The 25,617-nt window shown below is 39.8% G+C and overlaps 2 protein-coding genes and 1 pseudogene across 4 annotated transcripts; 2 read left to right on the top strand and 1 right to left on the bottom strand.

The window, feature by feature from the left end:
* The first annotated feature begins 1,655 nt into the window (after positions 1-1,655).
* Positions 1,656-9,020, top strand: LOC148363187 (uncharacterized). Of its 3 annotated transcripts, none has more exons than XM_088340781.1 (5): positions 1,656-1,934; positions 2,653-2,696; positions 2,815-2,969; positions 5,066-5,209; positions 6,936-9,020. In XM_088340781.1, the coding sequence occupies exons 3-5, from the start codon at positions 2,846-2,848 to the stop codon at positions 7,751-7,753; spliced, it is 1,086 nt and encodes a 361-aa protein (XP_088196907.1). In that variant the 5' UTR covers positions 1,656-1,934; positions 2,653-2,696; positions 2,815-2,845; the 3' UTR covers positions 7,754-9,020. The 3 variants fall into 3 exon arrangements, with proteins under 3 accessions (XP_088196907.1, XP_088196908.1, XP_088196906.1); XM_088340782.1 differs by having other exon boundaries at positions 2,635-2,696; XM_088340780.1 differs by lacking the exon at positions 2,653-2,696.
* Positions 9,021-9,647: 627 nt separating this feature from the next.
* Positions 9,648-9,852, bottom strand: LOC148363186 (U2 spliceosomal RNA; annotated as a pseudogene).
* Positions 9,853-9,895: 43 nt separating this feature from the next.
* LOC148363185 (uncharacterized) lies at positions 9,896-25,517 on the top strand. Its single transcript, XM_088340613.1, has 8 exons — positions 9,896-9,990; positions 10,711-10,841; positions 12,593-12,736; positions 14,291-15,282; positions 18,965-19,119; positions 19,904-20,058; positions 21,391-21,549; positions 23,788-25,517. The coding sequence occupies exons 1-8, from the start codon at positions 9,896-9,898 to the stop codon at positions 24,852-24,854; spliced, it is 2,898 nt and encodes a 965-aa protein (XP_088196739.1). The 3' UTR covers positions 24,855-25,517.
* The last annotated feature ends 100 nt before the right edge of the window (positions 25,518-25,617 follow it).

The following is a 25,617-nucleotide window of genomic DNA, read 5'->3' as shown; positions in this document are numbered from 1 at the left end:
GAGGAAAGCGAGCTCTGTTGTGGGCTCAGAGCTGGACAGCCTGAAAACAGTAGCTGAGAGACGGGCACTGAAAAAGCTGCAGTCAATCATGGACAATTAATCACATCCACTATTATCTCCAGACAGAAGATTAGCTTCAGCGACAGACTGCTGTCACTGTTTTGTACCACGGACAGGCTGAAGAGATCTTTTTTTCCTCATGCCATGAGGCTCTTTAACTCCACCCGACGTAGTAAAGGCCCACATTAAACCACACCCCCTACATTGCATATTACCGAATTTTATTGCAATGTGTATTCTGTGTAGCACTATCTAGATACTCTATATAACACGCTACAGTGGGTATTAGCACGTCACATTGGGTATTTGTATATTGTATTCTTTTTGCTTTATTATTGTATTGTTCTCAGCGCAGGGATGCTGCTGAAAATGTGAATTTTCCTGCGGGGATGAATAAAGTATCTATTTATCTATCTATTATGCATTTTAAGATGTGTACGACGTACAAAAAAATCTGTACGGAAAAACGCAAATTTGTCAATTATGGGTACCATCCGATATACACCGACTATCACGAAACGGCAAATCAATCAAGTCAAACGAGTTCGCTGCGGTAGCCTCTATCTCGGTATAGTTGTTTTCGTTGCAAACGAAGCGAGCGGTTTGATGCTACTGTGCGCATATGCATCTACCGCCTGGGAATTTCCCATCATGCATCATTCCGTTGTAGTTGTGTAGTGAAAGGAAGTCTGTCTCTTTTTAGAGAACCGGCTTTTTTGGCTCATCTCATTAAAGAGAGCTCTCAAACAGCTCACTTGCTTTGATGCATTATATTACGAATTATTATGTTGAATAAAGAAGTTAAGAAAAAAGGAAGTATAAAAGGAGAAAATTAAAAAAGACAGGTCTGTGGTTATCCCTTTAATCAGTATATTACCAACAATAATTTAAAGCAGAAAATGAATTAATAATTTGAATAAGAAAATGTATTATTCTACTTAATTATATTTGCATGTATTTTTTCCTTCTACGGTGAACGTCCAAGCGACTACATTTTTTAACCTTTTTTATAGTACGTAAACATTATTCATGTCGAGCAACTCAGTATCTCACGACAAAATGTTAACAATATATATGATATAACGAAACACATGTGCAATCTAACATTTTAAACTACATAAATAAACACGTTTGAAAAATTTATGGTGTAAAATTATTTTGTAAGGGAAAATACAACATTTTGTAAGGGTATGGAGCCCTGGAGGTTGACAGGTATTAAATGTGCTTGTTTGTAACCGGAAGTGGCAAACTTTTACCAAAACGAAAATCTAATGGGGTCGTTGGAGCGGTTTATTCACGCACAAAGTCTCGTCTCAAAAGCGAGTAGTCGTTCAATAAAATATTAATCTCGAGTAGATTTTATTTTAATTCGAAAAAGCGTTGTTGGTTTTTTTTGTCTCTTGTTTTTTAACGTCGGTAAGAATTTTTAAGGGGCAAAAGCAGTACAGTACAGTACAGTACAGTACAGTACAGTACAGTACAGTAGTCAAACGCGTAAAACGGTCGTGTTGCCAGGCAGGGTATTGCGGCTGTGCCTTTATAGGAGACAGGAACCTTTGTGAGGAACCTGGTCCTTCAGTGCACTTTATCGGGTGAGGCACTTCCGCTCACAGCCGAACCCAGAATAAACTACAACAATGCAGCATCGTCTCACTGAACTACTTTTATGTTTTATAAAAACCCATTGCAGCCTGGTCTATTTTTCAGCAATACTGTTGTGTGTTACTTAATATAGTTTAAGTTTTTTTTTGTTTCACTTTCTAGCATTTTTGAATCGGATGTTGTTTTAGGTCGGAACATTTTTTTGAGACGGATATCTGGTTTCCTTCCCATCTTTGGTACGAGCGCCGCAAAACTTGATTGCATCTTTGTCCGTGAGTAACCTGTTTTATTCCTTTAATTGTAATCCTAACTATATATATATTTAGTTTGAAAGTGAATAGAGTTTTTTTGTGTCGATCTCTAAGGTCGTCATTTCATCAAACCTGTCATACTTGTTGTATAGGTTCAGTACTGTACCTAAATACTCTAGGCAAAACAAAAGAGCCATTTTGTCATTTTTAACGTGTTGAAGTGGTATTTTGAGATTAATCATTTTTAAAATCGTTCACAGTAAGAAGATAATTAATTTTCCGTTTAGGAAATAACTTTACTGTCTATTGCAACACGGAGACTTAAGACAGTGTACATTTGCCGTTTATTGTTTAACTCTTACAACAACCCCGCCCAAAAAGATGTAATTGAATGAAGAAAAACGGTATACACTTGATTTGTGCAGTTAATCAGTTCCATAACTACCCATTAAAAGGAATAATATAAAGTATACACAATAACAGTATTATACTTAACACAATGAATCCATTTGCTTGTGAACATTACTATGAGTGAGCAGTTTCCCCTCAATGAATCCATTTGCTTGTGAACATTACTATGAGTGAGCAGTTTCCCCTCATCTGGGATCATTTTTATGCCTCAAAGCACTGCTGTGCTTATAATTTAGAGACAAATGATATATCCAACTCCAGCTTACTCTCCAAAAAAGCCTCTTCTTTATTGGCTGATTTCTCCTGGCAGTTTTCATTTGATCTTTAGATCCCATGACGCGAATGGAACCAGTGTATCCAGCCATATATAGTGTAAGTCCACAATATATTCATGGTAGTCACCACAGTTTGACAAGCCACAGTATCCTCTCATACACTATACGGGAGAGCAGTTACAATGTAGTATGGACATATAAATTTGACAATGCAGGAACCCCGCCTGGTCTTCCTTCCTGAGAAAAATGTGTACGAAGACCACAGGCACATTTCAAGAGGAGCTTCAGGGACCGCCAGAGGAGGCAGAGACAGAACTTGGACTGGCGAACGTGGTTTGCAAACAGCTTCATGTTGTGCTGAACAGAGCAGGTGGGTCACTCTAGTTCCTGGAATTTCCTTGGTATCCTGTTTTCTGCTCTGGAAGTGCTGCACACTAGAATACCCCACACATAATTCATATTAAAAAAAAAAAATCCTGTCAAATTACGTATCACGGGTCTTACATACTCCTTGATATGATCTATTTTTCTCCTAAAGTCCAACAGACTATTCTATTCTATAACTAATTCATATATATTTAGATCAGGGGATTGTGTAATAATAGTCTGTGGTTTGCAATCATCTGTGGTCTGTGCAGCCCTTCGAGACTCCTTGTGATTAAGGGCGTCACAAATAAACAGGACTTGACTTGATTAAAGAAAATATCCAGGCTCTTTAGATTCATTTTTAAGACATTGAAGATATTTAAAGGCCCATGATATCTGTATCAAGGGCCTAACTCTGCTCCCAATCCAGCACATCTTATCGGGCTGTAAGATGGTGCTCTTATAGGGCCGCTACAGGTGATGCAATGTCCAAGTCCTGAGAAATCTAGCCTAAGTGCTGGAGGATTTGTTGACAGGAAAGCAGATCATCACCACATTTGAAGGACTATTGTCAAAGTAGAACAAATTGACAGGAAGATGCAGTTCCACACAGAGATGACCACCACTTCTCTCCGGTCAGATATAATTGTGTGGTCAGCCAAGGCAGGAGCAAGCTTTTCCTGAACAGGACTAGGTTTCTCTGGAGGAGGGTATCAAGGCAGCCTTTGAATATACAGAGGCAAAGTACTTGGAGCTGACTGCTGAGGGCCAAAATGCAGACTTGAAGAGTACCCTTCATACCAGGGGTGTTATTATTTTTTAGCTACCGACTGGGGTAGTGTGAGGAGGGTAACGAGGACAGCAGAGAAAATAATCGGGACTACACTTCCCTCCATTCAGGACATTGGCCAGAAGCGCTGCCTATCCCATGCTAAGAACATTACCGGGGACCCCTCTCACCCCCATCATGGACTGTTCACTCTGCTAGCCTCTGGGAAGAGGTTCTGCAGTGTGCGGTGCAGGACCACCAGGCTCCGCAATAGTCTAGTCCCCCTGGCCATTAGACTGTTAAATAGTCAATCTAACATATAGTTAACTTAAATCTAAACGGCTGCTAAATCTGACTTTTTGCACTACTGGCAGTTTTTTATAGCTTGCCACTCATTGCACATTGCTCTCTGCACTATGGTAATTACAGCGTTATTGTTACAGTGTTAATGATACTGTGTACCTGACTTGTTAACCTGACTGCCCATTTTGCACATCTGGTTAGCTACTCTTCTTGCACTATCGGCACTATGGTAAAATACTATACGTAGCCAATTACAACACAACTTTATTTATATCTGTACATTCAAGGAAACTGTGGGGGTCAGATGCATCGACATTTCGTTCTGTATACACGTGTACTAGAATGACAATAAAGTAGATCTGAATCTGAATCTGAATAAAAAATGTGACTCAGCTGCATGACTGGAAGTTGAGTGTTGGAGTGCAATGTCGCCAACCACAGTTTATATTTTTGCATGGAGAGCAAATAAAAAGTATTTCTGCCCACCCCTTGCTTTTCATGACCCAAGAAACACTGGGGATACACTCCAAACACGTGCCTCAACGAGACCACATTTTCTTTGTTACCTCACTTGCTGACTTTTCCTGAATGAGGTCGAAAGCAAATCTAGAGATGAAATGCTTTCCCAACGCTCCACAGTCCCCTGGAACATAACAGTCTGAGGATCTCATTTTTTTCTCTTTTTTTGGGTAATCGCTCCTGATGAACTGTTCATTACCGTTCTGATCACAGGACTAGCTTTAAATAATCTGCCGTATATACAGTTAATTTTTGTGTTTGTTTATGATTAAAACCACACAAAAAATATTATTCTTTCTTTCTTTCATTTGCTATCTGATACATGTGGCTTTTGCTTATTATTGAATTAAATAATGTTGAATTCAAAATTAATGAATTATTTTCTACCACTAGGGTAATTTTACAAAACGAACTGGGTCTTAAAACAGATGCAAACTGCAGATGTCCAAGTTGACAAAAAATTAAATGGTTCATTTTTTAAAAACCCATATGTGTTCTTTGCCCCGCAGATTTGGAAAAGTATCTACCTTCTGGTCATCAGGAGCCACATCTTCCTGGTGTTAAAAAGGAAGAGCAGGAGTTGCAACCTGTTGATGTGAAGGAGGAGAAATGTTTCACTGAGTTTCCCGTGACTTTGAACACCGAAGATCAAGGTTGGTGTAAGGTTTGGCTTTAACCTCAGCCTGCTTTATCAATCTTAGATGCTAGCTATATCAAGAAAAAAACAGGGGGCGGCATATTCTCATTTAAATGTTTACTGGATGCCAGAAAGTATAAATAAGCGGCTGTGGAGTTGGGCTTCACAATTTTGGGAAAAAAAACCTAATTGCGATTTTCTTTTTCAGACCAGTATTGCAATTTATGGTCGGAAGAGAGCCAAAGAATAGCGAGAAGTTTGTAAAATATTTCTTTATTTTTTCAATACATTATTTTTCTCTTTAGATCCACACATTGTTTTGGTATATATTTTTCTAAACACACATATATAACACACCGTAAAATTTAGACTATAAGCCGCTCCCAATACATTTTTCAAGGAAAAAATCATTTTTTACATAAATGAGCCGCACCTGACTAAGTCGCATGTGCCCACATCAAGCCGAGGTACAAACCATAAAGTCGGGGTTCATTCCCTGGCCGTCTTCAACTTCTTTGAATGTCCGCGAAAAAGAATTTGTTACACCAAGGACAATCCATAGAATCCAACCATGTAAAATATTGACTCCAAAACACACGATAATGCCGACAGATGAATTGGAATCTGCCCTAAATATTCCGGCTTCGTTGGACGTTGCTTCTTGAATCCATTCGTTTCAACACATTATTTAGGTTTACAAATAAACAGACTCGTAGAATTATTCTCGATATGGTCGTTAGCGCTCCCCTTTCTAATGCCACCTTTTCCATGGTAATTCCAGGCCTGTTCATGCTAGTTTTACACATTCACAAAGCACAAAGTTACATTAAACTCGCTTCTTCCTTCACATATATTACATGTGTCTCACTCTTACCTTTACTGCTCAGGGCGCCCCTGGCGGCCGTTACAGAAAATGCATCAATTAGCCGCATCATTGCATAAGCCGCAGGGTTGAAATCTTGGGGGGAAAAGGCGCAGCTTATAGTCCAAATTTTACGGTGTGTGTGTATACTATATAGACGCTCCCCTACATACGAACATTCGAGTTACGAACAACGGTACATACGAACATTTTTTTCGGCATGTCGAAAAATAGCCGTACATTGCTTTAAGTTAGATTTTGTATTGTGCGCACCTTTATCCGAGTAGAGGACAGTGCTGTAGTGCTTCTTTCCGCCGCGTGGCGCTGTGAGAGGTCACCCAGCATCCACCCCGAAGAGGAAATCCGGCTTTTACTTCCTGGTTTGTGTGTATACACACTGCACTGTATTTCTAGCATGCTAAGAACTTTGACGTTCTGATTGTTTAATATCTCGTGCATCCATTAATATGGTTGGTGTAAAGCGTAATGAAGAGTCTAGACGTTTCTTTTGAAATGAAAGCGGAATAAGAAAGATGGATTCGGTTGAGATAGCCTGGGCCAAAGGTAATGATGGTTATTTTAGGCCCGACAATAGCCGAAATTTGAATTGGGTCTTATTATCTTATCTCTGACTAAACAATACACATTGGTGCTTTAAGAAAATGTCCACTAAAAGACGATACAGGCCACTGATTTCCACATGAAAAGTTTACCCTATGTAGAAAATGACTTTGAACTGTAAATGTTTGTATATGTCACCAAAGACATTTATTTTCTGCATATTATTCCCCTCTGCAATTCCTTTTCCCTACTTGTTCAATTTCATCATCTCAAAAAAAGTTTGATTTTCAAAATCAAATGTGTGTTTTGTGGTCCACAGATGTCAAAAAATATCTTCCTCCTTGGGGGCATGAACCAGAGTTGCCTGCCGTTAAAAAGGAGGAGGCGTGGCAGCTTGTTGAGGTGAAAGAGGAGAAACATTTCACAGAGATGCCCATGACTGGGGCTCCTATGAGCAGCGGAGATGAAGAAGAGGAGAAAGAAAAAGAGCTCGTGAGATGCAGGTCCAGCCAGCCCGTAACCACTGATGATGAAGAAACGTCACACTCTGCACAAGCCGATGGGGACCAACAGTCGGAGGGCGATGACACAAGTGACACTGACTGTAAAGGCAGCACCTGCAATCAGTGTGGCAAAAAGTTTAAAAGAAAATATTATATGAAATGGCACATGATGATCCACACGGGTGAGAAACCTTTTGCCTGCACAATTTGCGGTAAAAGGTTTACTCAACCTTGTTACTTAAAAGGCCATGCAAGAACCCATACTGGTGAGAAACCGTTTGTCTGCACTGTTTGTGGTAAAAAATTCACTCAAAATGGGAACTTAAAAATACACGCAAGAACCCACACCAGTGAGAGACCTTTTGCCTGCTCAATTTGTGGTAAAACATTTGCTCGGAATGGGACCTTGAAAATACACACGAGATCACACGCCTGCCCCATTTGTGGTAAAACGTTCACTCAAAGTGGGAACCTAAAAATACACAAAAGAACCCACGCGAGTGAGAAACCTTTTGTGTGCTCAACTTGTGGCGAAACATTTGCTGATCGTTGTACTTTAAAAAGTCACAGAAGAACCCACACAGGTGAGAAGCCCTTTAGCTACAGTATGTGGTCAAAACTTTTCATGGAATGAGCCCTTTAAACTACACACAAAAGCACACGAGAAACTTTTTGCTTTGTCAAAGATTCTCAGGTCAGGATATAGCGCGGGGGCACAAGTGTCCTGGTGAGAATAGCGTTAATCACTCTACTTGTTATGTTTTAACCCTTTTGCATTAACATATATTGACCACCACTCTTAATGTTACACTTGCAGGCTTTGGGGTAACAAATTCTCTTTTTATAAAAATGCATTCTGTAGATATGAATCTTGAAGCAAAACTTCATATTCCAAGCTTAAACATTTGCATAACATTCCTGATAAAAAAACACTTCAAAACCAGTTTAATAGTGCGGTTCTCCTGGCATAATTTAAATTTCAAACTAAAGTGAGTGAATGGTAAATGGTCTGAATTTATATAGCTCTTTTCAAGTCAATGAAGACTTCCCAAAGCGCTATTCAATGTGCTTCACACTTACCCATTCACACACACACTCACACAACAATAGGAAGGCAGCCATGCAAGGCGCCTACCTGCTTATTGGGGGAATTAGGGATTCAGTGGCTTGCCCAAGGACACTTCGACATATAACAGAGGAGCTTGGAATCGAACCTGCGACCTCTTGATCCCATCCATGCCAAAAATGCAACTTTGTTGACTGCAGGACAAAAGTGAGGATCATAATTACTTTTAAAACTTATATATTCTCTATTTGAAAAGGATTGTGTTCTTCTCTGCATCTTCATGCAACCACAAGACCCTCAGGCTGAGTGACCCACATTCTGAAAGAATAATATCTTATATGATTAAAATATTAACTAATTTACTAGTATTTCTACAAGACCCATTCTTTTTGGCCTTGTACAGTTTTCACAAGAGAGGCAGAGGTCAACTAGAGCGGTCAGATTTTCTCATTTGGTTTACTGTTTCATTAAAGATGCATGCAAAATGTGTTTGTCAAATATTTGCAAGTATACTGCTTTTTGAGAATTAATCAATAAGGCTAGGACCATATGAAATGTTATGATCATGTTAATTAATTTGAAACTTTGTCAATAAAATACACGGAGCTCCTGGAAATCGCTAAGAGGATCGAAGTGTTCGATGCCATTCTCTCCTGCATTTATAAATCAAGCTTGAGTGCCCTTTGTCTTTGTTCTGGATTGGTCAAAGCTGGCCTTTCTATGCCATCACTCTTGTTTACCCATGTTAATGCGCCAAGGATATCACACTAAGCAGGGAATGATTTTAAATAAAACCCAGAATTATTGCAATAAATCGTCATGTCCCAACACCTTATGTTGATGTGTATTCATATTTTATATCTTAATTGCTTTGATGGGATTGCAATTAAATATTCATCAAAAATCTGTCTGAAAAAGGACTATTCCGGTTTTGGCTAAAAACGGTCCATAATTCCAAAATATAAATAAGGATTCTAAAAATATATATATAAAGATGACGTTACATCCAAGGTGACACTAAGAATTACTGTCATGCCTATAATGAAATTTACCATTTTTATTTTTTTACCAGATTTTTTTTCCTGCTATAATTGTGCTCCCTGTGTGTGACCCTCATCAAAGAGTGGGATAATCAATTTTATTGATTATTCTTAGAAGTGTTGAAAGATAGTTTTATTAATTCCAATGGTTGTAAACTAAAACTTTTGCAGTACTGCTTAAATGCTAACCAACTGAATTAAAAAGCGGTACATTTGGTTGCACAATGTATTTTTGTGTGCGAAACAATTTGTCTTTGGAATTTAAAAAAAGAAACGTGCTTGTAATCAACCAGAATAAAAATCATTTTACCTAAATTGAAATAAAATCCTATCGTTTGTTATTTAAATACTTGGCATGGCTTCAAAATTTTACTTTTTTACGTCTGTCCAAGGTCCTAGCCACGGGGCCAAGCAGCGATCAGTGCGAATGCACTGTTCCCGGAGGTACTGCAATACCGGGCCGATGCGTGGAGTGGACTGAGCAAGCTCTTATTCCATCTCCCGATTGCAAAAATCAACTACATGATCCACCGTGAATTTCACAATTACGGGATGGGCCAAGAAGCTATCAGTGCAAATGCACCGTTCCATGATCCTAGAACGGATAATGGATAATTGATAAAGAATATAGAACCTCTACAAAACACCCCCTGTCCCCTTTTTAGATAAGATGTTGTTTAAGGTCGGAAACTTTTTCATGACGGATATCCGGTTTCGCTTACCTAAGTCCGTCGTACGAGCGCGGCAAAACTTTGTCGTAACTTTGTACGTGAGTAACCCGTTTTATATCTCTTTTTAATTCCTAGTTGTTATATATAATGTAGTTTAAAATTGACGAAAGGTTTGTTGTACCGATGCTTGTGGTTGCTATTTCATCAAACTCGCCATTATACTCGCTGTGTAGGTGTTGTACCTAAATAGACAAAAGATGGCCGCGTAGTCAATTTTAATGCGTTCTAGTGCTATCTTATTTTTTAAAAATCAAAATGTCAGAAATCACGGACATTGGCCTTTAGGAAATGCTTCTATTATCAATTTTAATGTGGAGACTTAAGACACTGTACACTTGTCGTTTATTGTTTCAGTCTTACAACAAACCCCCCAAAAGAGTCTATCAAATTAAGAAAAACTGTCTTCCCTCTGCTTTTGCGGTTAAGCTGTTCCATAACCACTCGTACTAGATATATCTTTATGAAGTGAGAACCATATAGAGTATACAACACAACAGAATGAATCAATTTACTTGTGCACATTACTACAAATGAACAGTTCTTTCTCCTAGAGCTTTCCATTTTATCTTCTGTTCCACAGTGAGAATGGCAACGGTGTAATACCTTATATATATAGTGTAAGTCCACGATTGTATTGATTATTTCAGTATATGGTCGACGCCACAGTATCCATTCAGATGCACTGGATGGAAAAGTCATTTCCATCCATTTGTAGTATGGATTGAAGTATAGACGTATACATTTGTCATGGCAGGAATCCAGTGTGGTCTTCCTGCCTGAGAACAATGTCAAGGACCACAGGCAAGTTTGAAGAGGAGGCAGTTCCAGAATGTCGATGGGCGTACACGTTTCGCAAGCAGCTTCGAGTTGTGTTGAACAGAGCAGGTTGGTCATTCAAAATCTTTAAATATCCTTGGTATCCTGTTTTCTGATATGAAAGTCCCCCCCACCATAATCTCCCATACCTAATTGGTATAAACAAAGTATTTATGTCACTAAATATCACTGGCCTGACATGCTCCTTGACCTGATGGATTTTTGAGGTTTTTTTTAGCTCTAGAAGTACAGTTGACCATACTATTACTTAACTATTTACTTTTTTAATTGATCAAAAAAATATACAGTTGACCATACTATTACTTAACTATTTACTTTTTTAATTGATCAAAAAAAATATCCATGTCCCTTCAATACTTTGATTCATTTTTTTTAAATTAGTTATTTTAAGTTCCTTGCTACAAATACCCTATTCTGCTCCCAATGCAAATCTCAGCAGAGCTGAGAGTTGGAGCCTAATGTTGTCCAACGACAGTCCACATTTTTGCTTGCAGAACAATGAGAAAGGATGTCTGCTTGCTTTTCATGACCTAAAAAACACTTTAGGTAAAATCTTATTGCGTACCTCAGTGAGCCCATGTTTTCTTTGTTACCTTAAATACGAACTTCTTCCGAGCCCTCAACTGATTTACGCCTTGCCTCCTGACTTTGGTACAATGCCAATCCCAGCAATGAAATCCCCACCAACTGTCCACATACCTCGGGTACGCAACATTCTGAGGAACTTGTTTTAGTTTATGTGGGTAGTCGCTCTTCATGAATTACTCTTTAGTGATCTGATCACAGGAATAGCTTATCAGAATAATTTGCTGTCATCTAAGAATTGTTGTGTTCGTTTTCGTTCAAAACCACACACATTTTTTGTGTTTCATTTGTCGTCTAATGGCTCCATGTGTTTTTTTGCTGACTAAATGGTAAATGGACTTAATTTATAGTCAAGTCAAGTGTTTATGTGTGACACCCTTAATCACAAAGAGTCACAAAGGGATGCACAGACCACAGATTATTGCAAACCATAGATTATTATGACACCATCACCTGATCTAAAACCTACATGAGGGCAAATAATACACAGATATTGTCAACATAAAATATAGGTCATTCATATGCTATAGAATAGAAGTGTGTTTTAAGCTTAGATTTAAACATTTCCACTGAGGTTGCAGATCAAATCTGAGGGGTAAGAGGATTCCACAGCACCAGGGCCCGACTGGAGAACACTCTCGAAGCTGCGGATCTCTTCTTGGCTCTTGGGATCACTAATAGACCAGCATTTTCAGAATAATCTTTTGCCTCGTTAGCAATGCTACAGTGTCGAAACTGATTTTGTTATTCATTTGTACCGCAATCACTTTCAAAAATAGGCTGATTTTTCAGAGGCAAGGGCTGCTTTATACTTTAACAAGTTGTCACACCAGGTTTGTTATAAAGCGCTTTACAATACGTTACATTTTTACCCATTCACAATCACACTCCGATAGCGTAGTCAGCCATGCAAGGCGCCTACCTGCATATTGGGGGCATTCGTTCCGTGTCTTGCCCAAGGACACTTCAACATTTAACTCTGAGGAATCGAGATTCGAACTTGTAACGTCTTTGGTTCCAACACGACTGCTCTAGTCCTGAGTTATTGCCACCATTGAATCTACAATGTTTACACCACACATGCTCGTCATATAATACACACTGGATCTTACACCCCCCCACCCCCTAAAATGATGCAAACCGCGGCTATCCAAGTTGATAAAAAAAATCATTGGTTCAATTTTAGAAAACCATGTGTGTTTTGTGCTCAACAGATGTCGAAAAGTATTTTCCCTCTAGACGGCAGGAGCCAGATCGTCCTGGTCTTAAAATGGAGGAGGAGTGGCAACCTGTGTATGTGAAAGAGGAGAAACATTTCCAGGAGTTGCCCGGGGCTGGTTGGAGCACCAACGATCAAGGTCAGTGTAAGGTTCAGCCTGAACCTCAGTCCGGTTCGCTAATTTAAAATGGTCGCTATACGTTGTTTAAGAACTAGGAGGCGGCATACAGACGCTCCCCTACTTACGACCATTTGACTTACGCAAAATGGTAGATACGGACATTTTTTGGGGGATGTCGAAAAATATCCTGACATTGCTGTAAGATAGATTTTGTATTGTGCACACCTTTTTCCGAGTACAGGACATTACTGTAATACTCCTTTCCGCCACTACAGGTGTGGCGCTGTGAGAGGTCACCCAGCATCCACCCCGAAGAAAAAATCCGGCTTCCTCTTCCTAGTTTGTGTGTAAACGCATTGCACAGTATCTCTATCGCGCTTAGAACTTTGATATTTTTATTAGTTACATTAATATATTGTGCATCCATTCGATATGGCTGGTGTAAAGCTTAAAGAAGAGGCGAGCCGTTTCTTTTGAAATGAAAGTGGAATAAGACAGCTTGATGTGGTTGAGAAAATGGCTGAATCGCTTTTTTTCCGTCCACTTACTACCACGGAGGAAGAAGTCGCCTAACTCTTTCAAAAGTAAGTTAAACTTAACTTTAATTATCTTTATAGTCAAGTCATGTTTATTTGTATAGCCCTCAATCACAAGAGTCTACAGTATTAAAATAAAAATACACAAAAACTTCACATGATGTAAAAATTCATCTTTGGCACTCAACGTGTTAGTCTCAGAGGGCTTCAAAAACCACAGAATGTCAACGCCTAATGTATAGCTTTGTTTTTCAGTTCTATGCTTTATCATTCAGCCTGCTTAGTAATGTTATAGAGCATATAATTTTATTAAGTTTATTTTTCAGTTTCAAAACAATACAGGTTGCGTATACAAGCCTTAAATATATTTATATAAACCTTAAATATAAAAAATATAGCACTGAAGCAACTTATGAACAAATTCAACTTAGGATCGATCATTCAGAATCTTGTTCGTAAGTAGGGCAGCGGCTGTATTCTCATTTCACTATTTACTGAATGCCAGAAAGATGTGTTACACAGCTGTGAAGCCGTATTCAGCAAGATGTGGAAGAAGGTTTCCAATATCTAAGATTCTATTCCAACACCGTCTTTGTCGACTCAGCCTTATCAATGTGCCAATATGTAACCAAATAGTTTTAACTGGTTCAGGCTGGAAAATATGAGCTAAAAGAGCTAACGATTAGGAAGGTGCCAAGCAAGGACAAGTTGGAGCAACCAAGCAGGTCAGCTCAAGTGTGCTGAAATTTAAGAGGTCTAATCAAAGATACTTTTACACCACTAGAGTCAATGAACTGGACATATTTGGGCTTGAGAAAATACCTACCAAAAAGTGATACAAGCCACTCATATCCACTTTGAAAAATTGTATATTTACTGCATTTAGAGAAACACTTTGATCTGTAAATGTTCATGTATGTCCCAGATCACATTTTCACTTTATATATTTCCTACGTTAGCTATTCTTTTTCCATTGTTTTCAATTTCCTTAAAAAAAGTTTGACTTTCAAAAGCAAATATTTTTTGTGCCCCACAGATGTTAAAAAATACCTTCCTCCTGGGCGACAGGAGCCAGAGTTACTTGTTGTTAAAAAAGAGGAGGATGAGTTACAGCCTGTGGACGTGAAAGAGGAGAAACATCTCACGGAATTGCCCTTGAATGGGACTTTCTGTAGCAGTGGAGATGAAGAAGAGGACAAATGGAAAGAGCCGTTGAGATGCAGCTCCAATCAGCCCGTGACCACCGATGACGACACATCACGCTCTGCACACGCCAACGGCGTCCAACAGTCGGAAGGTGATCCAGAGATTCATCCCGACGGCAAAAACAGCATGTGCTCGCAGTGTGGCAAAAAGTTTTCAACAAAGTATTATTTGAAATTGCACATGATGATCCACACTGGAGAAAAGCCGTTTGCCTGCTCCATTTGTGGTAGAAAGTTCAAGCGGAAGGATGTAATGTTAAAACACGTAGGAACACACACGGGTGAAAAACATTTTGCCTGTTCAATTTGTGGTAAAAGATTTGCTCAATGTGGGACCTTAAACAAACACACAAGAACCCACACTGGTGAAAGACCTTTTGCCTGCTCTACTTGTGGTCGAAAGTTTGCTCAACATGAGACTTTAAAAAAACACACAAGAACCCACACTGGTGAGAAACCATTTGCTTGCTCAGTTTGTGGTCAAGAATTCGCTCAACATGGGACCTTAAAAGCGCACGCACAAACACATACAGGCGAGAAGCCTTATACCTGTTCAATTTGTGGTAAAAATTTCACAGCCAGTGGGAATTTAAAAAAACACACGAGAATCCACACTGGTGAGAAACCTTATTCCTGCTCTGTTTGTAATAAAACATTTACTCATCTCGGGAACTTCAAGATACACACAAGAATCCATACTGGTGAGAAACCTTTTGCTTGCTTAATTTGTGGTAAAAAATTCAAGCGAAAGGACATTGTGAGAATACACACAAGAACCCACACTAGTGATAAACTTTCCATGTTTAATTTCCGGTCAAACATTTCCTGATTATAGGATCTTAATAAAACACATAACCCAAACAGATGAGAAATATTATGCATTTTCTGATAGTGGTGAAAAAAATCCTGATAATGGACCTTAAAAATATAGACAAAATTTCTCACAGGGGTGAGAAACCTTTTGTCTTCTCAGGTTGCGGTCAAAAGATTTGCTAGTGAGAATAGCGGTGATCACTCATTCTGATATTCTTATTTTTCCAAGACATCACATTTACCACTGAGTAAATAGGTTTGTATGCGTTAGAATGCTGGGGGGCCACAGGTTGTCTTTTCATTTAAATACTGTAAATTATTTTTAAGCATCATTTGATAACAATCTCGAGCTTTCATCTTTTTATAATTCTGTGGATGAAAAATTCACTCAAAACGAGTTTAACTGCACTTAAGATACAGAGATGTGTGGCATTTATCCATGGCAAGATCTTAATGTGTGGGATCATAATGACTTAAAACAGCCATCCATCCATTATCTGCACCGCTTATCCTCAGTAGGGTCGTGGGGGTGCTGGAGCCCAGCTATCGTCGTGCAGTAGGCAGGGGACACCCTTAACTGCTTGCCAGCCAGTCGCAGGGCACACAGAGAAAGACAAGTCACTCGCTCTTTCACACCTAGGGACTATTTGGACTGGCCAATTCACCTGACATGCATGTTTTTGGAATGTGGGAGGTAACCGGGGTGCCAGTAGGAAATCCACGCAAGCACGTGGAGAACATGCAAACTCCACACAGGAGGTTTGATCTCATGACCTCAGAACTGTGCCGCACACGGACTAACCACTGTGCCGCTGTGCTGCCCCTACTTAAAACAAAAAAATGACTTAATGTCTGTTTATATATTTAGTCATCAAATATTTATTGGGATCCATTCTTATCTGCACCTTCATGCTACCATGAGACAGGCAGGCTGCCGCCTGCGTGACTAAAATAATTATAATGTGTTATATAGGTAATGTGTTATCTCATTTACTAGTATTACAATGAGCCCTATGGCCTTTTCCTGTTGTCACAAGAGACATAAGTAGACTAGAGCGATCAGCTTTACTTACTTTTTTTTATTGCTCAGTCAATGATGCATGCCAAATCTATTCAAGAATACTGTTTGGGAAAACACTTATTAGGGATTGACCGTAAGACATGTTATTATCATGTAGACTTTGTCAATAAAATGCCCTGAAAAGTGGCATATTGCATTCGTAAAATCAAGCTTGAGTGTCTTTTGTCGTTGTAGTTCAAGAATGAACAAAGCTGGCCTTTCTCTGCCAAAGCTCATTTTGGACTGATGTTAACGCGTAAATTTTATCACACTGAATTATTTTGTGAAGCAGGGGATGTACTAAAATAGAACAGATTTGTTGTGAAGTTATATACTATTTTATACACTGTTTTATCTTAGCCAAATATTCTTGTCCTAAATCTGACTTCAGTGTTCGAGTGCGAACTCTGGAAGAAGGGTGTCTTAAACCGCGCTTTGCGTTGGAATGTGCCTTTTGTTCCATTCTGTGCAGATAACAATGACACGTGAAGTGTCTTCGGAGTCAGATTTCAGGCTAATAAATCTTAAAACCTTACAGTTACAATCAATTATAACGCTACTGTTCATTATGAGTATATTTTATATCTTCATAGGCTTGATGGGATCATAATAAAAATGCACTGAATTTGCGGGCAAGGAAAAACTCAAAACCTCAGCGTGAGGGGAAAAAAGAAACCTCTAGAAGGGGCCTCACAAGTGGTAATGCCCCTTCCAGGATGACCATGGTGGAATAGATATAGTATTGGGTAACAGTACACAAACATAGTGAACAAAAGAGGTACATCAGGCGGAAACGCCATGTAGGTAGTTTTTAACCAGTGCTCTCATCTTATCTTGTAGGGATCTTTTATTGTTTGCATCTTCATGCTACCACTGGACAGGCAAGCTGCTGGCCACTTGACGTGTATACTTAACACATTAACTATGTGACCTAGTAGAACAAATTTACTGGAATTACAATGAAACCCACTTTTTTTTTACCTTTCCCTGTTGTCACGAAAGGAACAGGTTAGCTAGAACGGTAACCCTTTCTCGTTTATTTTATTGATCAGTAAATGTGCTTGTCAAAGATTCAATAGAATACTGCTTTTTTGGGGAAATGACATTTTTAGGGGGGTTTAGAGGTTAGGGTTTAAACAAGCGCTCCGCACAGAGAGGAAGTGAAATAATTCTTTCATCACTTTTCAATGAGAAATAAAATCATATATTTTGTCCATCACGCTACCCCAACCAAAAACATATCTGCAGAAATTTCATCATAATGTTTAATTGAACAACACTGAAGAAACATTGCTTTTACACTATGAAATATAAGCTTTACAAAGAATACCTATCAGTGTAAATCATTTTTTTCCTCTCCAAATACAGCTATTAGTAGCTAACCCCTTGGTAAAGTGAGTACACCCTAAAGTAAAAGTTCCTGAAGTTCAATATTTTGTGTGGCCACCATCATTTTGCAGAACCAGGTTGATTCTCCTGGCCATGGATTTAACAAGAGCCTCACAAATTGCCACTGGAATGCTCTTCCCCATCCTTAATGACAACAGTACAGAACTCGAGATCTTGTGCGTCCCCACTTTCCGCTTGAAGTTGTTCTATTGGGTTTAGATCTGGAGACTTGCTTGGTCAGTCCATCCTCATTACCCTGAGCCGTTTTAGAAAATCCTTGGTCATCTAAGAGATGTTCTTGGTGTCATTGCCAGGCTGGAACTTTGCCCTTGGACCCAATTTTGAGAGGGAGGGGATCATTCATTTCTTGCTCCAGTATTTCACAGAATATGCTTGCGCCTATGTCTTCCTCGATGAAATGCAATTCCCAACGCCAGTTGCACTTTTGCATCCCCAAACCGTGATATCCCAACACCATGCTTGACTTTTGGCAGGACACAAACATTTTTGTACTCCTCATCTGGTTGCCTCCACACATGCTTCCCACCATCTGAGCCAAATAAATCCATCTTTGTCTCGTCAGACCGGAAAGTATTTTTCCAGTAAGCTATGGCCTTTGTTTACAGACCTTTTTTAATTGTGCCAAAGCTATGTTGTTTCAGTGATTTTCTATTAAACATTATAATGAAATACATGCAGGTATATGAGGGGTGTACTCACTTTTGTGAAATACTGTGACTGGTGTTTCCCCACTGGCTTAATTTTCTGCATGAGTTTCGTCGTAAAATTGGTTATAATTTGCAACGTTGCAATGCAAGTGTGTTTTCCGATTTCCAATAAAGATTTAAAAAGAAAAAAGCGACATCGGGAAGGAGTGATTGTGATACTTCTGTCATTGTAACATCACTGTTTAGCAGTATTATTTATTGGGGGGGAGAAAACATAAGTAGCATAAAAATAGCAAAATATTTACAAATATTATAAGTTTTAACTGTCCTTTGGTTGGGGGAAAGCTATTTAGCATTATTGTGGCAGTACATTTTGATGGGGGTCAGGAACCTTTGTCAGGGACCCAGTTCTTCAGTGCGCTTTATAAGGTAAGACAGTTTGCCCCACAACAAAACGGTAAATGGACTACAACAATGGCTCGCGCAGCCTCATTTCAGTGAACCATTGTTATGCTTCACATACATTCATTGAGGCCTGGACTACATTTTCACAAATATTGTCGTGCATTACTTAGCGTACTTGGGTATTTGTAAGACGTTTGAAGTATTTGTTTACGTCGGACCATTTTTGGAATCGGATGTTGAAGGTCAGACCTTATTTCAAAACGGATTTCCGGTTTAACGTTATCTATGTAGTGCTCGCACGAAAAACTTGGTCGCAACTCTGCCCGTGAGTAAACCGTTTTATGTCTTTATTTTAGTTTGTAGTTATTTTCTTAAATGTAAGGTGATTAAAGGTGAGTTGTGTCGACATTTGTGGTCGCTATTTCCTCAAACTCGGCGTTATACTAGCTATGTAGGTAGAGTACCTAAATAGACAAAAGGGGGCGCTTTATCATTTTAATTAGTTCATGCGATTTTATTGTTATTTACATTTTTAAATGGTTCACAAATAGGACATGCATGATTTGCTGTTTACGAAATAGCCTTCTTTATTTCAATTGTAACATACGACAATGTACACACGCCGTTTCCTGTTTCAGTCTTACAACAGCCCCAAAAAGATGAACAATCGGTTCCATAACCACACATGATAAGTCAATATCCGCGAAGTAGGGATTATATAGCCGTACCATGGTTAACACAATGAATCCATTTACTCGGGTGCATTTCTGATAGCGTGACATTTTCCGAATCCTGGATGTTTTTATGCCACAAAGCAATGTTTGACTTGTCATTCAGAGACCAATCATACACACAAACTTCGGCTTTCTAGCCACGAAAGCCTCTTGTGTATTGATTGATTTCTCCTGGAGGTTTCCATTTAATCTTCTGCCCCCACAGAGAGAATGGCACAAGTGTATCCAAACAGATATCGTGTAAGTCCTCGATTGTATTCATCCTTATATGGTAGACTCCACGGTTTGACAAGTCACAGTAAATGACCAAATACACTGGATGGAAAAGTTATTTCAACCCAAATGTAGTATGGACATATATATTTGACTTAGCAGAAATCAAGCGGGATCCTACTATCTGGGTAACATGTGCACAAAGACCGCAGACAAGTTTGAAGAACAGCTTCAGAGAGTGCCAGAGGAGTTGGAGCCAGAACACAGACAAGAGGACACGGTTGGCCAGAAGTTTCAAGTTGTGTTGAATAGAGAAGGTGGGTTATTCTTGTCCCTGGAACATCCTTGAAATACTGTTATTTTTTAAATTTTTATCTAAGTCCAACTTACCATAATATTCCATAACTAAAAATATCGATCAAACTTACTATCAAGGGACTTACAATAACTTTCAGGTTCAGGGATCTCTTCACCACCTGGGTTGTAGGGGCACCACTTCCTGTAATGTGTCTTGGGCAAGCACAGTCTGTCGGTGCGAATCCCTCTCCAGGGCCCTTAATATTTTTGTGATGCACTTTTTGTTCACATATTTATTCCATAAAATGTAAAATGCCCTAAAATAACTTCCTACATATATTGCTAATTAATATAATGTAGAGCCCTTGATTGATGAGATGACCAACTCATTCATCGGAAGTGGTTGGGGCTGACACCTTGCCAATCTCAAGTAGGAATTTTTGAAAATGACACTCCAGATACCAATGAAGTCACTTCAGATGGGCTACATGCAGGTGAAGGCCAGTTTGGTCCTCGAACTTTATACCGTATGCTAAGTTTCTGACTGGCTGCAAGTCTAATGCCCAGGCTAAGTTTTCATCACTTTTTTGGTTCAAAGTCAACCGCAAGGAAAGGAAGGAAATGGTGGTTGTAAGGGTGACAAGTATGTAGGAAGACCGCTACAAGATCAAAGCTGCAAGGAAGGGTATGACACCCTCTGGCCCTCCGCCAAGACAAGAGAAGTTATTCTGTTCAAGGTTTCCCTGGAGGAAGGGATCGAGCGCAACATCATCTAACGACATTCTGCCCATATGCATGAATTCCTTTTTGTGACCCAAAAAAGACTCAGGGTACATTCCAAACACGTACCTTAACAAGATCACAGTTACTTTGTTGCATTACCTGCTGAATTCTCCCGAGGCCTCAACCGGTCTACACTTCCCTACTGTGGTATAAAGCCCACCATAGCAATGAAATCCCTACCGGCTTCACAGTTTCCGGGTACACAACATTCTTAGAATTTTCTTCAATCTGGGTAATCGCTCTTAATAAACTGCACGTTAGCAATCTGATCACAGGACTAGCTTCTTGGAATATTCTGACGTATCCACAGATCAATTTTGGCTTTGATATTAAACCAAATCACACAAACTTTGATTGTTTCTTCTCAATTAGCTACCTGATGCATGTGTTTTTTTGCTTAATACTTGAATCAACGGTATTTTATTGAAAGTTAAGTCTATTTCACCACTAGAGGTTGTCATAGACACTGTCTTTAAAAATGTTCTCCCTGAAATGATGCAAATCAAAGCTGTTGAAAAAAAAATCAATGGTTCTATTTTATAAAACCATGAGTGTTTTGTGCCCCGCAGATGTCAAAGATTATCTTCCTCCTGGGCGACAGGAGCCAGGTTTTCCTGGAATTAAAAATGAAGTTAAGGAGTTGCAGCCTGTCGACTTGAAAGAGGAAAAACATTTCACAGAGTTGCCCATGACTGGGCCTGGTTTGAGCACCGGGGATCAAGATCGGTGTAAGTAACTTAAATTATTGCTATACCGTAAATAAGAACCTATAGGTGGCATATTCTCATTTAACTATTAACTGGATGCCAGAGAGATGGAAAACACAACTGTGGAGCCTATTCTGCTTGAGGCGGAAGAAATGTGCCTTATCTAAGATGGTCCTTGTTCAAGATTCAATATTGTCTTTATTGTCATTAAATGAATTATTAAAGACATTTTTTCAATTAGGCACAGAACATATCTTGTTTCGCCCCACAATTATGCAGATGTGTTGCAAATAGATTAGTGCGCCGGGGGACTAATTTAGTGTCAAAGTTGACTCATTTGGGTCATATGGTCACTGGATGAAGACTATGGCGGATCCCGTTGAAAAACAGACAATTGTAGTAAACATTGATTGCATGGAGTTTATTTCTGCCTTGGAAGATTGGACCTTAGCTAAGCGTTTCACTGGGGGATTTGTGACTGTTTTGTCAGAGTTGCGTGTTTTGATCACCAAAAGTTGCGTGAGTTAAGTTTACCTGCTGCCGTTATAGTGCGCGTTCCTTTTTTGCTTAAGCCTCCTTTTATGTAGGCTTGTGTCGCGCGGTTGATATGTTGTCTGCCTAGCTTCCCATTAGCGTCGACGCTGCCGAAAGCTTCCAGATTTATTTTGTCTAGGTTAGCTCGCGTTAGCACCTGGCTAGCCTGCAATGTCCATTGGTATATTTTCACCTCGGTTCGTGTTTGTTGCAGTATCCGCTATTAGTTGTTGGTTCCCGGTTAGCCTGGCTGCCAACTGCATGTTTTTGGTCGGCCAGGCTTCTGTTTTTCCACCAATCGGTCTCGGCTCTCTTTAGGAGCCGGCAAGCCTGCTGTGTCTATTGGTTTATTGCTGGTGTTGTACCTATAAGTTTCTCAGTCTGTTACGGGTGGTACAGGTGTTGCTGTACCACTATCCCGATGAAAGTGGTACAAACAGTCTGTGGCCCGGGTGGCTTGGATCTGTGGCGATAGGCTTCGCTCTCTTCTTGACTCAACCCGCATAAGCCCGTCAGGCAAGGGGCGGCCCACGATGTCCTTGGCAGTGCTAACCACCCTATCCATTTACTATCTTGGCTGCCCACCCACGCAAAGGAGGATTCGACCTCGCTAATGTGATCAAATCGTCTAAACTGCTTCAGTTGTGGATTGTTTGGAGTCGGCTTGCATAAGGAACGCATTAGAGGGGAAATTCCGTTCTGTTTATCCCGAGTGTAAATGTCAGCGAATATTATTAATAATAATCGCCTTGGACGAAAGACTGGTGTTCGTCCTGCCAAGATTTCTTGGCCAAGATTTCTTGGCAGGGAGCATGCCAGGTCAAACCGACCCAAATCAATTCTTGGAAGCCGACCCCAAGCAGTTCTTGGAACTTACATAAAGATTACAAAACGTCCTGTCTTGTGGCGTGCATGAACACGTGCAAAGGGGACGGGGGAAAATAGATGTATTAGGATATAAAAAATCAATTGTCTCTGAAGACGAACGAGACTTCGAGATTTCTGTGGACGAGATCACAAGTAGTCTCAAAGAGCCGCACAGACCAAAGATTATTGCAAACCCCAGACTATTATTACACCATCCCCTGATCTAAAACCTACATGAGGACAGAGAAAAACTCAAAAACCTCAGCATGAGCAAAATGAAGAAACCTTGAGAAGGGGCTGCACATGAGGTAAGCCCCCTTCCAGGATGACCAGGCTGCAATGAATTTTGCAATAATAAGTAATACACAGATATCGTCAACATGAAATATAGGTTGTTCATAAGCCATTGAATATAAGTGTGTTTTAAGCCTAGATTTAAACAGTTCCACTGAGGTTGCAGATAAAATTTTAGGGGCAAGAGCATTCTATAGCACCGGGGCCCGAATGTAGAACACTCTCAAACCTGCTGAAGTCTTCTTGGCTCTTTGGATCACTAGTAGATCAGCATTTTCAGAGCGAAGGCTCTGGACCGGAACAAGGGGTCAATAGGTTGTACACACTGGGGCTCTAAGAAAATAAAAAACAAACGATAACAGCCACGGAAATGCACCTAAAAAAATATTCACTGCACTTACAGAACCACTTTGAACTGTTAATGTTTGTTTCTCAAAACATTCTCTCAATGTTCCATATTTTTAACCTCTACTATTCCTCTTCTTTATTTGTTCCCTTGCATTATCTTAAATATAGAAAAAAAGAGTTGATTTTACAAAAAGAAATGTGTTTTGTTTACCGCAGATGTCGAACAATATCTCCCTCTTGGAACGCTGCAGCGAGAGTTTCCTTGTGTTAAAGAGGAGGAGGAGTGGCAGCCTGTTGCCGTGAAAGAAGAGGAAGCCTTCACAGAGTTGCCTGTGACCGGGGCTCCTTTAAGCAGCGAAGATGAAGAAGAGGACAAATGGAATGAGCCGATGACATGCAGCTCTAGTCAGCCCGTGACCACTGATGATGACGACACATCACGCTCTGCACACGCTGATGGCTACCAGTCGGAAGGGGATGCCGCGAGTCAGGCTGACGACAAAAGCTGGATGTGCTCTCAGTGTGGCAAAACCTTTTCAACAAAGTATTCTATGAAAACTCACATGAGGATCCACACGGGTGAGAAGCTTATGGCCTGCGCCTTTTGTGGTAAAAAGTTCACTCACAGGGGGGCCTTAAATATACACACAAGAACCCACACTGGGGAAAAGCCTTACGCCTGCTCCGTTTGTGATCAAAAATTCCCTCGGAGAAGGAACTTAATTGGACATATGAGAACGCACACTCGCGAGAAACCTTTTGCCTGCTTGGTTTGTGATCAAAAATTCGATCGATGTGTGCAATTAAATGAACACACGAGAACTCACACCGGTGAGAAGCCTTATGCCTGCTCCGTTTGTGGTAAAACATTTACCTTGAGCGTGTACTTAAAAAAACATGCAAGAACCCACACTGGTGAGAAGGCTTTTGCCTGTTCAATTTGTGGTCAAACATTTGCCGAACATGGGACCTTAAAAAGACACTCAAGAACCCACTCGGATGAGAAACCTTTTGCCTGCTCCATTTGTGGTAAAACATTTGCTCTACCCTGTAACTTAAAAAGACACACAAGAACCCACACCGGTGAGAAACCTTTTAGCTGCTCGGTTTGTGGCAGAAAATTTGCTCAACACGGGAATTTAAAAGCACACACTACAACCCACACAGGTGAGAAACCTTTCAGTTGCCTTGTTTGTGGTAAAAGATTTGCTAAACATGGGAATTTAAAAGCGCATACAAACACACACACACTGCTCCATTTGTGGTCGGACATTCGCTCATAGCGGCACTTTAAGAGCACACAAAAGGATCCACACTGGTGAGAGACCTTTTGCTTGCTCTGATTTTGGTCAAAATTTTATTTACTGAAGGCATTTAAAGAACCCATTCTCGTGAGAAGCCATTTGCCTAGTCAGATTGCCTGCAGAAATTCTCAGGTCAGGATAAAGCTCAGCGACACAAGTGTGCTGGTGTGAATATCTTCATATTTTTTGCATTGACAGCAGTGAAATTATGTTTCACACAGAATAAACGGTTTTGTGTAAACTTAATGATACATCAGCATGCTTTGGGGTTACAGGTTATCCTTTAAGCACCACTCAGGATCGAGCTTAAGCTTTCCATCATTTTCCCAACAGCTGAAGAAAAATCGACTTAGAATGAGTTTAGCGTTGACTTTCATCTATGCTACTGTGCAAAGTTGACTCAATTTTTCTCATCCTCGTGCTACCCTAAGATACTTGCAGGCTTGTACGATTACATTATAACTCATTTCAAAGTATCATTATGAGCTTTTTGGGAAACCACTTATTAGGGGTGGACCATATGTAGTGCTATGATCATGTGAAAGTGTTTGAAAAATCGTCAATAAAATGCATGGAGAGGTGGCAAATCACGGCAAAAATGTAAGTGTGTGATGCTGCTTTCTCCTGTCTGTGTCATATCAAGCCTTGGGCATCTGTTGTCTTGTTAGTTTATTTGGCTTTTTATATTTGGTTATGTTAAGAAAAAACACAAGAGAAATGGCAGGACGGGACAAACTTATAC

Source organism: Urocampus carinirostris, chromosome 7 (genome assembly GCF_059441175.1).
Source record: "Urocampus carinirostris isolate Australia breed hairy pipefish chromosome 7, RoL_Ucar_1.0, whole genome shotgun sequence".
NCBI lineage: Eukaryota > Metazoa > Chordata > Actinopteri > Syngnathiformes > Syngnathidae > Urocampus > Urocampus carinirostris.
Note: the sequence above shows the minus strand (reverse complement) of the source record. Positions and strands in the feature narration are given on the sequence as shown.

Bases quoted from the DNA above. Each gene is read 5' to 3' on its own strand.
- LOC148363187 (XM_088340780.1), top strand. From the start codon at position 2,846: ATGTGTACGAAGACCACAGGCACATTTCAAGAGGAGCTTCAGGGACCG. The intron at 2,970-5,065 runs GTGGGTCACTCT...TTTGCCCCGCAG, and splicing joins TGTTGTGCTGAACAGAGCAG to ATTTGGAAAAGTATCTACCT. The intron at 5,210-6,935 runs GTTGGTGTAAGG...TGTGGTCCACAG, and splicing joins TTTGAACACCGAAGATCAAG to ATGTCAAAAAATATCTTCCT.
- LOC148363185 (XM_088340613.1), top strand. From the start codon at position 9,896: ATGTTGTTTAAGGTCGGAAACTTTTTCATGACGGATATCCGGTTTCGC. The intron at 12,737-14,290 runs GTCAGTGTAAGG...TGTGCCCCACAG, and splicing joins TTGGAGCACCAACGATCAAG to ATGTTAAAAAATACCTTCCT. The intron at 15,283-18,964 runs TCCTGATTATAG...TGCATTACTTAG, and splicing joins TTAATTTCCGGTCAAACATT to CGTACTTGGGTATTTGTAAG.